General features: G+C 40.7%; 1 protein-coding gene across 1 annotated transcript in view; it reads left to right on the forward strand.

Annotated features, from left to right (window-relative positions):
* ppm1lb (protein phosphatase, Mg2+/Mn2+ dependent, 1Lb) overlaps nt 1–18,046 on the forward strand; it is a 48,972-nt gene that overhangs the window by 24,731 nt on the left and 6,195 nt on the right. Inside the window, exon 2 of the mRNA XM_054793752.1 lies at nt 9,462–9,678. Within this exon, the coding sequence (XP_054649727.1) occupies nt 9,462–9,678 (217 nt within the window). The remainder of the gene's footprint in view (nt 1–9,461; nt 9,679–18,046) is intronic.

Below are 18,046 nucleotides of genomic sequence, written 5' to 3' on the forward strand. Positions count from 1 at the left end.
GAAGCTATGGATCAACCACAGGGCCTCTTCCCGATGGGCTGTTATGGTTTAATATGAGTTTTCACCTCCGGTAATGGACCCAGCTTTCACAGGAAGGACACACTGTGAGGTCTTTCTTCAAACGTGTGTGTATTGCTAGTGGAGACTGATGTTCGATGGCTGAATGCCCCTCTGCAATAGTTGCCTTCACTCTATGATTAAAGACCTTTTTCTGTGATTGTGGTTCAGTAACTTGTGATGTTTTGTCCTCCAACAGCTTTAGTGTGAACTTGGAATGAGATTTTTTCAGAGGTGGGGCAGAAGTTCAGCCAACAGATTTAACTAGATGTTGTTATCATCTTCATCATACACCTCATGTCCTTTCATAGTCGTCTGGACTTGTTTAGCCCAGAGGCAGGGCTTTATGTCTGTAAGGGTGTTAGGAACTTCAGCATTCTCTGGTACTTTTAATGGAACTTCTATTCAACTTTACAGTCCAGATCCACTTTTATAGGCCTGACTTCTGGTTCGGAAAATATAAGCCACATGAGAGTAATGTTCTTTGTTCTTGTCAGCAGTTTTTTTTTTTATTTAAAAGGTCCCATATTATACTATTCCTAACCATTTTAAATACGTCTCAGAGGTCCCACTGTTGTGTATTGGAAGTGTGTTGGCCAAAATCTAGCCTTGATACTGGAATTTAAAAGAAAGGTGTTTTTACTGGGAACATGCCATTTTGTGTGTCTGTAGCTGTAATGCTAATGAGGTGCATTTGTCTACACCTGTCTCAAAGCCAGTGTATGACTCCAAGAAGCGCTATTGTACACTTTATGCACGGTTTACATCTACACTGTAACACTGCGCTTTTGTAACAAGATGTCATATCAGATGCGACAATGTAACATTAAGGAGTGGGACAGGAGGACACAGACATTAGCAACGCTTGCATAGCTACACGAGCTACAGTGCTAACATTGCACTCTCAACATCTAGGCTTGGCTATGAAGCCTATTTCCCGAAGAAAAACAAAATGATCTAAATTACGACCCCTACATCTATAACTGACTGATGGATAGTTGGCAGAGCTCCAGGGTTTATTTTAAGATGCGTAGCAAAGCCCTGCCCTTTTACGAAGCTGTCCTCAGTGAAGTGGTGGGCGTATACACGGGGCAGGCCTATCTAGCTCGGGGCGGGTCCGATGTTGTATAATGTCCAGGAAGAAGGAAGTTTTTCCTTCATGACTTCACGAAAACCCAAAACTTCAAACACCATTTAAGCGCCTCTTCTCTTAAAAGTGGAGCAAAAAACTCATGTTTGGCGCTCATAAACAGGCCTTAGGGCCACATAATACTGTAATGTAATGTACTGTAATTAATGTTTTGGGAAATCAAGTCAACTTGGTCAAATTATTTATGTGGTCATGTTGTTCCATACACACATCTCTGTCCAGGCTGCTCAGTACAATATGGCTACGTGAACAACTAAGTTAACCAATACTAAGAAAAGAACGTAATATAAACTGTGGTTAGCTGTGTCTATTTAGAAAATATTACTGAAAACTAGTGTTGTCAAAAATAGCGCGTTAACGGCAGTAACTAATATATTTCATTAATTACGTTAAACTTTTAGCATAACTAACGCACACGCATCATGACAAGCCACGGCTCTCTATTATGACGACAGATGGCGGCACAATGTAGCTCCCCCAGAGTCACACAGTGTCTGACGCTCTTTTATAACTTTATTCTTACCTGAACACATCAACAGCAGTGCAATTCCACCACCGTAAATGTATCTCCTACTCCCAACACGTCTCTAGTCCATTCATTGCAACAACACTTCCTCACTGTCACGAGACAGGCCGGGAGATGCATTCACAGACACTCCGAACGTCACAACAATGTCTTTATTTTGGGTGTATGGGTGGTCTAAATAAACAGAACTGCAATGGAAAATCAATAAGTGGATATTCCTATCACTCACTTTGTAGCTGTTAATGCGGAAGTACAATTTGCTGGATTTAAGTGCGCTCGGAAATCCCAGAAAATTCACTCAAAACATGTCAATTCGGCTTAAATGACATGGTGTCTTTGAACACAACTCCTCATTGCTCATAACAACACAGTTATAGTATATACCTGTGTGTGTGTATATATATATATATATATATATATATATATATATATATATATATATACGAAGCAAAGCTTATTTAATCCTACCTCCCATTTGTTTCACATCAATTGCAATACATTTGTTCAATTCCTGTATTCCAAATGTACTCTGGTAGTTGAAAATGAAAATGATAAAGTAATATGATAAGGTAATATAAGGTAACATAATGTGACATGGTGATTAATCATGATTAATTAATTTGAAAACCATGATTAATCAGCTTTTTTTTTATGTAATAATTTGACAGCCCTACTGAAAACTAAATCCAAGGTCCCAAAAGAGATTGTGAGAGTGGTTGATCATATTGGTTCTGCTGTCTTTGCGATGCAAGAGCCTGTGCATGTGTGTTTGGTTTGCTTCTCGTTCAAAGTTGGCAGTCTCACAACTTTGTAGTACTGCACACTCGCCTAAGCCCTCCAGCCCGGAGCCCATCTGTGCTTCCACTGTTTGTTGTCGTTTTCTGTGAGATTCAATGTTTGGGTGAGCAAAACAGTTTGGGGGTGCCAAGGTGAGATTTGTGTGTGAGAACACACACGCAGGACTGTTTTCAAGGCCACACAAACACTTCCAATCTGGTGTAAAGCAAGAGTTTGCTTTTTGTTTTTCCAAGCAAAATTACTTTTCATTCCGAAAACAGTCTAGCGCTCAGCACAAGGTCTTTTTTGGCTAGATTTGAGAGCCCTTGAAAGCTGACCCAGGTCAAGAGGATTGGTACTATCCATTCTTACACTTTTTTCACTGCATTTTCTGTCTGAGGCCATGTTTACTTGACAGCAGCAAAAATATCCAGTGTGTATAATTTGCATGCTCCACAAAGCACACTGATGTAACAATTAAATACCACACACACAAGATTCTCAATATCTATACTTGGAACTTACTTGCCACATACAAAGCTATGGTGAGAGGTATTCATGGCTTGTTTGTCAATGGGGCACACTGGTATTTGGACAGTTGACTTACTAACACCTACGACGTAGCATTCAATGCACAGTTTGACTTCAGCAATTGTAGTCTGATTTTATAACTCAAAACTTGGTATGGTAGCGTAAAAAATAAACACATGAAATTGGATATTCTCAGAAAAACAGAAAGGAATCGGATCTCTGCCAGTGATCCCCAACCTTTTTGAGCCCCACATGTTTCTGTCAAACCTCTCTAAAGATGAGTGGAAAAAAATATATAAATAAATCATAGTAATCTAACGCTATTTGCCATGTGCAGACAAAACAGCAAGAGATGAATTTAAAACACTGTAGAAAACATACAAATTGAACACGATGATAAGATAAGAGACGATGATAAGAGCGTGGTTTGATGTGTGTGAGTGACAGGCATGTTGTGTTTTTACCGTACATTTTGCTTCAGTCTTTTTTTGGTACTGGACAGGGTCAAAAGAAGACAGTGGGGCTCCACATCAACAACAAATTCTCAACATCTTTGATTGTTTGTGATCTCTGTTTTGTCAACACCTTTAGCCCTTTCGCAACATTAGCTTCATTCATTTCTTATGTCTTCGCCAAGATGGAACTTATGCAGACTTCCTATACATCTTGGCGAGATCGGCCACACGGACGCCATCCTTGTATTTTTGCAATGACTTCGTTCTTGAATTCGTTAGTGTTTCTCACCTTCTTTATCAAATTGCTGTCACTCACAACTTTCTTTGGCCCCATGGTGCCCTGAGAAATAAAAAATGCTCAGACAGTGAGTCGGCATCGCACAGGGTTCTCTGTTTGGGTACGCAGCTGCCTAGAGGGCGCTAACTTTCGATTCTTCTGCAAGCATATCCTGCCTTTTTCTTGCTCCGTGCGTGCGCCTCACGTAACACACACACACACACACACACACAGACGCAGGAGCCTTTGCTACGCATTGGAGGTGTGAAGGTGAATACGTCTGAACATCCTTCTTGTGTTTTTCATCAGGAAAAGAACAAGTACAACATCAGTAAAACACTGAAGATAATCTCGCTTCTCTGGGACCTTTGTGTACGTGCATGTGCACGAGACAAAGGTGAGTGACAGCCATTAACACCAGTTATCGTATTTGGGCCAAACAAAAATTTCTATTCAATTTCATTTGTAATAGTTAAAATATGCTGATAGTAACATATGCTAGCCGGTGATGTTCTTCTTATATTTTCTGCTTCCAAAATATTTAATTTTGAGCCAGTTGCAAACAGTCCCCTTAAGACTGCATTTACTCACAAGATCTTGTGCAATGATATGCTGATTATTATTTTCCTATATTCTACTGCTTTGATGGTTGATCTGATACAGTCAGTTGAGACTGTCTCTCCTTTTTTCTCACAACGATGCACTTGAGTGGTACTAATGAATAGTCCTTACATTCCCAATCAGTATGTTCTCTTATGTTCCCTTTTCTCCACTGACGACACGATCCACATGGGGGAAAAAGTTTTTTCTGTTCCTTGTACCAAATTCCCTGAGGGTCATTCGAAAGGGGCGCTTGAATGGCTTTTCTTATGTCTGCCAGACTTCAGATGTGATGGATGAAAGCGTTTAAAAGGTCTGAGTATTTCTGTTTGCCTGGCAGATCTGGATCAGGTGTCGTGATCGAATGGATGATTCAGTGGAGGTGGCTGGGTATCGTGTCTTGTGCTCGTGGACCTCCCATTTTTTGGGGAAATAACCCAGTCAAATTATCGCCAACATGAAGCCTTGTACAAGTGTGAAAATAAATTAACGAGATTAAAAAATCTTTCACTCTTGACTCACAAGTTAAAATTTCTCACACAGCTCAATGCGCTCGACAAAACATCCACTGTAACTTTAGGGTGGTTGGTACACACCTTTAGGAGACTGACAAGCACATGTCTGTAAATTTTGCACAAGATTGGTTGAAAAACATGGCTGCCATCAAGAGCCAACTAATTCCCCATAAATCATTGACCATTTGTTTAATGATTATACAGCATTAAGGTCATCAAAACATTTTGAACACAACCCAAAGGGGACACCACAAATGTCATTTATAGTCATGTGAAAAAATGAGGACTCCCATTCTATTTTTTCCCTCACTTTATTGTATATACTACATTATAATGAATCCCAACCGAGTGTTGCAATCTCTTAGTTTTGCATCTGCATTTTAGCTGCAATAGCAATATTTTAGCTGCGATATTCTATCTATTCTGTCTATCTATCTTCAGAGCATGCTACTGTACTTCTAATTCATACTTTCAGACTGTAGCAGACATTTCTTCACCAATACTTAATCTGAGCCATGTGTCAAATTATTGCGTTTTCAGCTCGCTTCCAGTCCAATTTGAATTTAGTAAAGAACCTCAGCACTCGACCCAGGCTCACCTTGAGTAGCTGTACACGTGCACTCTTATCGTGAGGAGGTATTTAGGCCAGGGATGAGACCAGTATTTTATTCAGGTAGACAGGCTAGTCAATTAGACTGCTTGGTAATTGGGTATCGTATGACTCACTCAGACAACGGACTTCCTGTTCTATTTGTGACCTTTGAAATCAATTTATTATCTTTGTTCTTTTCATGGTAACCGCAGGATGAAGGCATCCAATGTGGATCCTTGCACATTTGCAATAGTTTTTTTACATTTTATTTCTTCACAGCAGCAGCAGAAAACGCATCTCGTTTACCGTACGTCGCCAGTCATTTATAAATACGTGACAATACGGGTAAAATGTACAGGGTACGTGTACACTGTTAAAAAAAAAAGCCCACCATTTATACATGTTTATTTTCACACTTCTTCGGTGGTGCTTGACCATCCTTGTTAGACGCAAAGGTGAAACTTAAATGTAACAATCTGGCCTCAAAACTTGCAGCAAGGTGCACACAAAGTCATTACTGGAATTACAACAGGCACGCAGTGTAGATTATGTAGACGCAGCTTGGAGAAAATGCCTTCTGTGACAGCGAGCTGGGACGACCCAGCAGCCTGCAAAGCGGGGGCACTTTGTACTACCGCTAGCTGCTTCAGAATGACGTGGAGGCTGCCCCATTGACTCTGATTCATCTGTTCTATCAATCATCTTACATTGTCATTCATTAGTGGTGAGCACTTAAATATTTTCAATGGGATTAATTCATTTTATGAAATACAACCTATTAAATTGTTTGAGTGTCTGATATTATATTTAGGGCTTAAACCTGGATTGTGCATTTAGCATTTAGCTTATCATTGTAGTGAACAATAGCAACTGAAGAGAGAGAGTTCTGTAGCTGAATCTAATCTAATAATTCACTTTTATTGCAAATGTTGAGATGAAATCAGATGAGAACGTCAAGGTTGCGGGAGGGTTTCGGGGATAGGAACAAGCCATGTCTTCTAAATAGACGTTTGTATGGGCACATCAATTACTAGTGGATTTTCGCTATGCACTGGTAAAAGCGGGGCTGTACTGTATACGAGGAGTGGTCGGTGAGGGGAAATAATTCAGATATTTTTTTTTGTGGAACGTTACCACGGAAGCAGACGGGAAGGGACACTGAGAATTTGAATGGAGACACTCAAGTAGGAGAGGCCAATATTGGCAGTGTTTGAATGGGAGTGAAGAAAGGAAGGGTGGAGGGACAGTTTGAGAAGCAAAGCGGCAACAACACTGACTTTAGGTACAAAAAAAGAAAATCTGAATCATTACTTTTCCTTTTTTTTTCCCCAGAGCATGACGGAGCTAGGGAAATAAAAGAGAGCGAAATGGGGTCATCATTATGAGCATTTGACAAATGGGGTCCATTGTCTCTGTAATATGACCTCAAGTCATTAGAGAAATTTAGACACCACTTCATGCATTTTTGCAGACTCTCCTCACATATTAGAAACAAATGAAATATGAGCTGTGAAGCATTTCTGCGATGTTTTACCTGATATGGGTGCTTAGATCTTTATGACCTTGGCTAGCATTTACTCATACAGCGGAAGACATCTATCTGAAGCATTTATCTAGGCTCACTGAAGGTGCCTACACTTGCTCTTAAAAAAAAATTGTATAGGATTTATTTGTTGGCGAAAATATGCCCAGCACATATCTCACTGTGTTGGCCCAGTGGTTATCACAGTGGTAAATATACGGAAATACCAAATCCTGACACTGTCAATGACTACCATTTGTGCGCTATTCATTCAACTGGCTTTAAAATACAAAAGAGTGGACCCCTGCAGATTGGCGATTCAGGATTTGCGACCCCGCAAATTTGTGGATTTTTGGTCCAAAATTTGTTTTTTAAATGATCGATGGCAATGCCGCGGCAGATGGAATCTTGGTTGTAGCAAGTAGACTGTGCTCTGATTCCATCTATTCTATCGATGATTTGACATTATCATTTTATGTTTAAAAAGTGTTTAATAAGTGTGTGAGATGCATCGCCTTGGCACCTACCCGGGCGTGGAGACGTAACTGCACTGTTGACAAGCCTCTCCCGGCAGCACGTTGTTCTAGCACCCATTTGTGAATTTGTTCCTCTAGCTGTGGACATCTAGCCTGCCATTAGCTTTTTTTGTTTTCTTCATTGGAGTTTGAGTATCCTCTGCTTTTCGCCGGTCAAGTTCCTCACTCACTCCAAACTTTCTGCTGCTAGATTATCGTTTTCGGCTGCATATTTCACTGCTTGTACAGTAGCTTGTAATCTGAAGAATTAGTCTTCCGTCTTTCCTAGTTGTCTGTATAAGTTGATGTTTACGTTGTAAATTTTCAGTGGTACCGGAGTGATAGAAGTAGCTTTGTAGATATTGGTACACAAGTCTAGAGCGCCCTCTTGTGGCTGTCAGTGTCAGTGTTTTATTTTAGGGGCTGTTCTGTCTTTCCCAGACCCTGTCCACACGGAACGTTTTTGGAATATTTTTTTTTGGTGGGTTGAAAAAAAATTGCGTCCCCACTGTGCCAGATTAGTATATAGTTGCATCCAGACGGGAACGCATCACTGAGTGAGAGCGATGTAATACACAAGGCACAGAAGGTGTGGCGCTGTGAACAGGCACGTAGACGGAACTATGTCACACTCCAAACCATAGAAGAAGAAGGAACGGATGCACCTAAGTCCGTCGTCTTCATTTATTCTTTATTTATTATTGTGTGATTGAATGCTTTCAGCATTTTGTGGGACCTCTTATTTAAAAAATAATATATAATATGGGACATTTCATGAAACAACATATTTATTGGGGTTGTAGTTTGTAGAAGTGGTTGAACGGTACCGCATCTTAGTGATACACAGCAGCACTTTCTCTTTGTACTACATGCTAAACATCAGCTTTACAGATGCCACGTCTGCCACACGTTATGTTTTCCCGAGACCAGGAATGCTTTCAGCATTCACACAATAATATAATATATATAATGCCTGTATAGTAAAAAAAATACAGTTTCAGGTCAACCAGAATGCCGTTCCCGTGTGATGAAAACGTTTCTGTGTGGATAGCCCCTCAGTTGTCTTTATAAATTGATGTTTACATTGTAAATTTTTAGTGGTACAGGAGTGATAGGAGTAGCAGATACTGGCACACAAGCCTAGAGCGTCCTCTTACGGCTATCAGTGTGGGGAAAAAAACATATAGGTCGCTCCGGTGTACAAGTCGCAGGACCAGCCAAACCATGGAAAAAGGTGTGACCTATAGTCCGGAATGTTCAGTAGTAGTAGCACCTACAACTGCCATCATTATTTTAACTTACAATTTTTTGTTTTTGTTTCAATTTGTGGGGAAAAAAATTCAACAGCTAAAAGCATCAAGCTTTGGTCATGCATGTAATGTTATAAAACATTTCAAAATGGTCCGGCATTGTTTTGTGACTCAGTTAAAAAAAATCTGTTTGTCCACTCCTTTGTTTTGTCATTGTAGTTTTCTTAAAAGTAATGTTCAAATATCATCTCGTCTCTTGAACACAATATTGTGCATCGTCTGGTCTCGTGAGCTGAGTGTATCGTGACACCCCCAGTATATTGCAGATTGCAGTATATTGTCATATCCTTTTCATGTTTTTTCATTGTACTTTTCATTGTTCTTTTCTTAAGTGCTGTCTCGTCTCCTGCTCCTTGACCGAATCTTGTGTATCGTCTTGTCTTGTGAAGTGTCTCGTGACAACTTTAATATATACATACAATGATAAAATTAATTACATTTATAAATGTGTTTTTACATTTGCGCAGTAGCTCCCTCTAGAAAAATATTTTTTATTATGTCGCTGCTGTTCCACCATCACCAGCAACAACACCGTCTAGATGTTATATTTTGCTTCAGTGACAGAGACGAGATATAGGCTTATCATAGTTTATTTTCGTGAACCTAATATTTTCTCCCTCTGCTCTGTTATCAGGCTGCTGCTGACTATGTAAAAGCTCACCTGCCGGAGGCGCTTCGCCAGCAGCTGCTGACCTATGAACGTGAGAAAGAGCGAGACAGGGAAAAGGAGAAGGAGAAGGAGGAGAAAAAAGAGATGGGTGGCTTGTCTTACCCATCCATCCTGGAGCAGCAAATCCTGACGTTAGACCGGGAAATGTTGGAAAAGCTCTCCTCTACGTACAATGAAGCAGGTAAAAATATTAAATTAAGAGAGTCCGGCTTTACAAGGATGATAATGTTGCTTTGACTGACTGTCAGAAAAATATTAAAGGCCTCTGTTTTGCAAAATTGATAAAAAGCAGGCTTCACTACATATCTTGAAGTAAAACCTGGAGCTCTGCCACTATCCGTCAGTCAGCTAAAGACGTGGGGGCTATATGATCATTTTGTTTTTCTTCAGTGAATAGACTAACCTAGCAGGATGTTGCTGTTAAAATGTGAGTGTAATGTTAACACTGTAGCTCACATAGTTATGCTAGTGTTGCTAACGTTTGTGTCCCCCCTGTCTCACTCGTTAATGTTAGGTTGTTGTATATGACACATGGCATCTATTATGTTGGACAAGTGCAGAATTACAGCGTATGTGTAAAAAGTGGATGAAGTGCGCAGTAGCACTCTCAAAGACGGGTGTGGACAAACAGGTGATTAACATTAAAGCTACAGAGACACAAAACGGGTATTCCCAGTAGGGCTTACGAAAAGCACTTTTAAACTGTCTAAATTCCAGCACCAAGGCTATATTTTGGCCAACGCACTTCCAAGACACTATTGTGGGACCTCTTATTTAAAAAAAAAATACTTCAATATGGGACATTTCATGAAACAGCATGCTTATTATAATTGGGGTTGTAGTTTGTGGAAGTGGTTGAATGCTACCGCATGTTAGTGATACGCAGCGCTTTCTCTTTCTACTCCATGGTAAGCATCAGCTTTATAGATGCCACGTCTGCCACATGTTATGTTTTCCTGAGACGAGGAAATGAGGCGTTTATCCGAGTGTGATCACAAAACAAATTGGCCGGCTTGCACTATGAGGGTGTCGCTCTTGACTATAGAGACGCTAAACCACTGGGCTAGTCCTTGGTGATGTTTTCAAGCCTCCTCTAAATTTTCCACTCGACTTTTGTTGGACAGTCACTGTCAGCAGCCCCAGGGCCTTGCTTATTCAGCTGTTTAAATACAAGTCAGTCTCCACAAAGCTTGTAGTAATTATCTGTGGAGGAAGGCAAGGAAGGAGTGAGAAGAGAGAGAGAGGTAAGAGAAGGGTCAGAGGAAGCGATATGTGTCTTTGGAAGAAGGGCGTTTTTGTTGTTGAGAGCATTGCAGACGCTGGGTGTGTTTATAGAAAGCAGGACGTCATGCCACATATAATGTAGAGAAGAGCATAACGACATCAACAGGACAAAGAGGGGAAGAGGAGGTGCAGGACATTAGAGAGACATTCATAAATGTTCCTGACAACCTTGTTTTGTGGGTTATTATACAATAAAATATCTCTATAATAGAGGGCCACTGTTTGTAGTGTAACAAGTCACAGTTGGCTGTTTATTGGTATCGATTGCTTGCTTTTATTGCTCTCTTTGCCGCCAACTTGAAAATGATTTTTTTTGTGTTAATGCACCGCAGTGTTTGTCTACCTTTTTTAAATGAATGACTCTTGTCAACAGCATTGTATGTGTGCTTTTATACCAGCAACCTGAAGGCAGTGGCTAAGTGGCCATACCGACACTATATAAGAAATACAGTGGAACCTCGGTTAGCGTCCGCCCCGCTTAGCATGTTTTTGTCAAAAATTTACGCCACAATTTTGCCTCGGGTTGCATGCATTCTCCGGTTAAAACAATTTGACGCATGTCTTGTCATGTTGTTAATACACTGTGTGAGTTCAACGATGTCCATCCATCCATTTTCTATGCTGCTTGTCCTCGTTAGGGTTGTGGGAGTAAGCGGGAGCCTATCCTAGCTGACTCTGGGCGAGAGGCAGGGTAGACTGGTCGCCAGCCAATCACAGAGCACTCCAACGACAGTCATGTAAAAATGATTAGACCACCCTTGTTTCTTCAGTTTCTCGTTCATTTTAATGATACAACTAAAGGTACCTTTGTTTGGACAAATATAACAATGACAACAAAAATAGCTCATAAGAGTTTATTTTTTGGCAGTACAATGCTATAGCTATTCATGTAAGAACTTAAGTGATTTTGTGGTTGTCAAGAAAACCATGGAAGTTGCAAGATATCAGCTCTTAAATTAAACTCTTATGAGCTATATTTGTTATCATCATTATATTTGTCCAAACAAATGTACCTCTAGTTGTACCAGGCATTAAAATGGATCAGTAAACTGAAGAAACAAGGGTGATCTAATAATTTTTTACATGACTATATGTTCTGAATGTATTTTTAGCACAAAATGTCCTTCCTTGTTAGCATCCTATTAGCTAGCTAAACAAAATGGCAACCAGAACTGAAAATAACTGTCGCCTGTCTTTGATGTCATCAGCGGTTGACTCTCAAAAATATTAAACAAAAGACATTTTAATAGTTTTACAGTTATAGTTTTACATGCTTAAAACAATTCTAAATGCATATAAATGATAAATGAACACTAAAATTATAATTGTAAAACACATTTTTTGGCTTTGTGGAACTGATTAATTGGATTTACATTGTTTCTTATGGGAAAAATTGCCTCAGTTAACGTCTGTTTTGATTAGAGTCGGACTTTCTGGAACTAATTAATGACGCTAACCAAGGTTCCACTGTAGAGTAATATCCATCCATCCTTTTTCTGTAATGCTTGTCCTCACCAGAGTCACAGGTATGATGGGTATAGGTACATATAGACAAATAAGGAAACTGTACAATTTAGAGTTAACCAAGCATGCATATTTTTGGAATGAGGGAGGAAGCAGGAGTATCCGAAAAACCCATGCATGCATTTGGAGAAGATGCAAACTGTACACAGAGAGCAATATGAACAAACGGAGATACAAACCCACGAGAGGCCAACATGCTAACCACTAGAACACCGTGCAGCTTCCCTCATTATTGGAACCTGATTGGTATGTTGAACATACTGTGCATACTCTAAATGCTGCAATTATAGCCGGGGCGTTCATTAAAGTGTTTTATCAAAAATTTTTAAATGTACAATTTTCCTGTTTTGTGCTCTTATTTTGTTTTTCGTTTTCCTGCTCAGCGCCATGGACGGCAGGTTTGCTGTCGCTGGATAGCAGCCGAGCTGTTTGTCATTAGTCATCGATGCTACTGTTTAGGTGGAGCTGTGCCTATTGTTAGTTACCGGTTCTTCTGTTGGTTACTCATCATGCCCTTTGACAACCATACGCCACATGACTTATTTGGACTTTTGTGCTGAACTTTGTTTGCTCTCTTCCTGGATATTTCTGTGAGTTTGAGCTACGCCTTGTGCATCTCCTGTTTGTTTTACTTCGCTCATAGAGCGTACCGTAACAAAAAAAAAAAAACTTATACAAACAACTGTTTTCAGCCATTGAACTTGAATATAAATGTTATGAAGTTTCTTTCCACAGGAGTGCATTTTCACAAAAGATTTATGTTGTTTTTGTGCGTCTTAGCTAATGCTACAGGCAGAATATCAAACAAACACCTTTTTAAATGTTCGTCTATGAAAAACCGGACGGTGGATGGTTTGAGTTGACCCACTGTATTAGCGCTGTATTTGCTGCCTCAATGTTGGCATAAGACAGAAATTAGTTTTACTTACTTGATTCTGACTGGTTAGAGAAGTCCGGCGTCACGCGTAAAGGACAAATCACTCTGTTATTTCTACACCATGCATTCAGAGGTGTTTAATCACGTTGGTCCTGCACCCTCCTTTGCATAACATAATTGTGTTGCAAATGTTGCACTGTTTTATGAAGTCAGCCAAACTTATGGTCTGCAGACTGAGCATCGAAACGAGGAATCTAAATTTAAACATTTGAACCAGACTGGGAGAATGTTAGTCCCGGTTCGCATCGATGCTCGAGATTCGGTGCCCAACCCTACCTATAGCACAAAGCTAAACAGTGTTCAGCATATATTGGCCTACATTGGTTTTGGCATTTTTAATGCACAAAATGCATCAAAGTGGCCCCCACATCATTACATTTTTCTGTAATTGGCCCTCGGTGGAAAAGGTTTGGACACCCCTGGTTTAAGGTAAATTTAAAAAGCAACTGAAAGACGCCTGATGGGATATATGGTGGGATATATGGTGGTTCGTCTACAGGCATGAACTTCCCCCAACAGCAGGACAAGACAGAATTATATTATGACCCTAAATGGAGTGATTCACTCTGGACTTAGGGGCAAACAGAAGGCAATGTGAAGTTAAAATACCTTAATTTTCAACATGTGACTCTCGTGTCAGCAGTTTATTGCAATGAAAGCCCCATTGACAGGGCGCCCACAGCTTCACTAAACTCATGGTACTCCCTAGATAGAGATGGCTCATATAACACACTGATTGTTAAAGAAGAGCACCAGCGCCCAATCTGCAGGCGACAGCCGATTATTCCCTCTCAGAAAAGGCTCCAACATGGCAGCGACATTACCTTTTCTTGCCCTCGCCCGCTGTCGACCTCTTCATCCTTTTATGCCCGTCATGCTCGTCTTCGAGGCTCTTTCCAGCTGCAGAAAAGCATCATCTTACTGTTCTATGTTGCTCTAGCAAGAAAGGCTCCTCTCCTGATCCCTCTGACTTTTTGTGTTTTGATGCTTTCTGACCTTCTGCCGCACAATGGCTCTCTCTGTCTTGTTATTTCTTCAAGACATACTGACTTAGGGTCAGCTGATAGGGAACAGCAATGCATGTTTAGGTGTGGAATTTATTACAGTCTTCCCCTTGGAAGCCTCTTGCTGATCAGGTAGTTACTGTTAATTTTTTCCCCCGTGCCTGATTCACAGCTCTCTTTTCTCTGTTGCAATCAGGGCCAAAATTAAGCTGGCAGGGGAGTTAGAAGGGGGATGGATGTAGAGAGAGTTGAACTCCTAATCCAACATGTCACATTTATCCCCCATTTTGTCGTCCCTTTTGTTGTTTATCGGCAAACAAAAGTACATGAGCCAAAGTTAAAACTGATGTAGCTTCAACAATAAGCTTTATGTTTATTATGGAAACAGTCATCTTGATGCAGTGTGATGCACCTCTTACGCTAACCTCGATGCAACTGCATAAACTTTGTCACAGGTTTTGACCCGCATGCCAAAACAACACAATTGTCTAGTCATGCATGAGTTAGATAATCCACAAATAATGGTGAAAGCAGCAATGTAGAGAGCAGAAAAGACAGACTAGTTCAGCAAAATTTTTATACCGAATTGACCTGAATTAACCTGAAAAGACGACAGCTTCTTTCAAGACACATTTTTGGAAAAATTGCTTTTTAGACAAAATCAAAGACAAAAGGCATTTCTTATCTTCCAGCATGCCTGTGCATCTCTTCAGGTCGCTGGTTTGTGCTCAATGGCTTGGGCAAACGCTGTGTGGCGCCCCCTGTTGATTTGCATGTGCAAAACGGGACACACTGTACTGTATATATGACGACCCCTTTTTTTCAAGACCGCCAAAAAAAAATTTGGACAACATATGCATTACAATATGCATTAGAAACGTTTGTTGTCAGCTAATGATAGCGATTTGACAAAGTTTAACTACAAACATTAGCTATCATTGACTGTATAACCTATCGCAACAACAGAATGGCTGACTGAAAATTGCTGATTACCTCTCTGGGACTGCTTTTGTGTGTGCGTGCATGTGTGTGTGCGTGTGTGTACACACTATGGACATGTATATGAATACCAGACAGCCATGAGTGACAAGATAGATAGATAAATAGATAGATACTTTATTAATCTCCAAGAGAAATTCACATTTCGAGCAGCTCTCCAAAAATCATAATAAAGTCATTATAAACAATCAAGGCAAGACAGGCAAGATAAGAAAAGAAAACTGAGAAAATAAAATAAGAAATGCAGAAATAAATAATACAGAACGGTTCACTTCCAATTTGTAGTGCAATAATACATAATAAATCCTAATTATACATACTAATACATAATAATAATTATTCATGATAAGGTAATAAGTCCCGTCCTGTGTGTGTTTTTATCGCTCCCCCGCATGGTGTGGGGGAGGAATGAGCTGCTCAGTCTTTCGGTGGAGCAGGGCAGTGATAGTAATCTGCCACTGAAACTGCTCTTCTGTTGGGAGATGATGCTGGTTGTCCATGATGGAAAGGAACCTCCTCAGTGTCCTTTGCTCTGCCACAGATGTCAGGCTGTTCAGCTCAGTGCCAATGACAGAGCCTGCCTTCCTCACCAGTTTGTCCAGGCATGTGGCGTCCTTCTTCTAGAGGCTGCTCCCCCAGCACATTACTGCATACAGGAGGGCACTAGCTACCACAGTACAGTAAAAGTTCTGTAGCAGCTTCTTGCATACGTTGAAGGACGCCAGCCTTCTGAGGAAGTACGGCCTTCCCTGCACAGAGCATCCATGTTGGCAGTTCAGTCCAGTGTATCATCCAGATGCACTCCCAGGTATTTGTAGGTGTGCACCACGTCCACACAGTCACCTTTAATGAGAACAGGTTCTGGGTGAGTCCTGTTTATCCTAAAGTCCACCACCATTTCCCTGGTCTTGGTGGTGTTGAGGTGCAGGTGGTTAGCGTCGCACCAGCTGAGGAAGTCCTGGATGAGTTTCCTGTACTGTTATCAGTGCCCATCCAGAGAGAGCACCCTAATCTGTGTGGGTGTACTAATGGGCAGTGACTGTTGGAGGCATATAATCTGACAGCAAGTATGGCGCCCCGCAGCTTTATCTACATGTCAAATCTAGCCCGGTTAGCGTGCATTCGCACAAACTGATTTTACTGATTACTCCTTTTTACAGACAGATAATTAGCAGCAGGACATGGTGCATACAGAGCATTTTAATAGGGAGTAGTAAAAGGGTTGCTCGGTATAGCAAGGTTAAGTGGGGAAAGGTGGATAGCTAGTGAAGCACTTCTGTCCATCTATCTCTATGGAATCTCGATGAGGATAATTAGCGGACTGCATGGCGCAGTGCAGCGGAAGCTATATGTAGGATTATGGATGCATGCTATTAGGAAACCTATTTATTTTCACCCCTGTAAAATACTGTATGTCGTGTGCAGTATAGTGCTATCAGTGTTCAATGTGCTTCAAGCTTTTTTTTCTACATGACTACAACTAGTGTGGAAAAACACAATTGTGTTTTTCTCATCTCCATCTTACTACATATGGTCTCTCCTTTTGACTTTTTCCCTGGACTTCTATGGAGAAAAGTTAGATTTGTCAGTCTACACCTCAGTCAACATCACACCACCATGGGGAACTTTTAAGAGAATTCTATTGACTGACTGGCTGAATCACTCAACAATGCCTCTGTTGTTTGAAGCCCTGTAGTGCACACCATTTTGCCATCATCAACAATCAAGTACAGTCTTCGAAAAAACACTGATTTACTGTAACTGAATCTTGAGTTTGACTGCATTTTACTGCTCATTTCGTCATCTAAGCCTCCCCTTTATATCCCAGGCAAGTTCTCTCTCTTGATCTGTCCTACACCCTCCACTTTTGTCTTTGGTCTTTAGTGTGAGCATATGGCCAAAGAGGCAGTGCCGTTCTTTGGCTCTCGCACAAAAACCTTCAGAGTCCAAAGGGTTCTGTCGGGCCGGCTGAAGAGCCAACCCAGTGGCTTTAAGACACCATTAATCAACAATCAATTCCACTCAATAAACTGCTTAATTTTTTTTCCTTTTGTGAGCATTGTGAGATTCTTAGGCCCTTTTTTAACATTTCCCTCAATATCTCAGTGAATAATTGATGAATACTGTGACAGAATACAGGAGGATACTGTATCTTCTATCTATCTAAAAGTAAATGCTCCAATTACTACTAGTCACCTATAGTTGCCAGGTGTGTGGTCTGAAAAAGCAAGTAATGGCTGGGGTCTAGGTCGGGTCAAAAAAGAATATCCTTTACAGCTGTGGCTGTAGGTAACCTCCTGATGTAGTTTTTTGATGAAGATGAAGATGGCAGTAGCTGCATTTGAAGTATCATGAGGGGTCAGCAGTGGTCATCTGCCTCTGCATGCGCTTTACAATATCAGTCGTGCTCCTCAACTGTCTGAAACTCATGTACAGTATGTGACACGTGCCATACTGTTGTTTACAATAATGCTGGCTGAGCAGTTTGTGTTTTACCGCTATTACCTTACCGCAAGATTGGTTCTGTTGTTACTGTGTTGTGCAATATACACATACTTGTTAATAAACGACCGTGGCCTCAAAGAGCGATACATTTTGCTTTCCACTTTCCCGCGCACGCCATATAATTATTAAAGCCGCATCCTCTTTGTGGTTTTGGTAAACAAATGTCTAGAGCATTTATTGTAATTTGTTTCTGATGTCCAGCCTTGGCAGAGGTTTGCCCTCTCACGTGTGCCATTCTAGTAGATTTGACTGTGTTTCATGATGTTTTCAACTTAAAATTGGCATACACGCCACAT

This window comes from Dunckerocampus dactyliophorus, chromosome 12, assembly GCF_027744805.1.
Source record: "Dunckerocampus dactyliophorus isolate RoL2022-P2 chromosome 12, RoL_Ddac_1.1, whole genome shotgun sequence".
NCBI lineage: Eukaryota > Metazoa > Chordata > Actinopteri > Syngnathiformes > Syngnathidae > Dunckerocampus > Dunckerocampus dactyliophorus.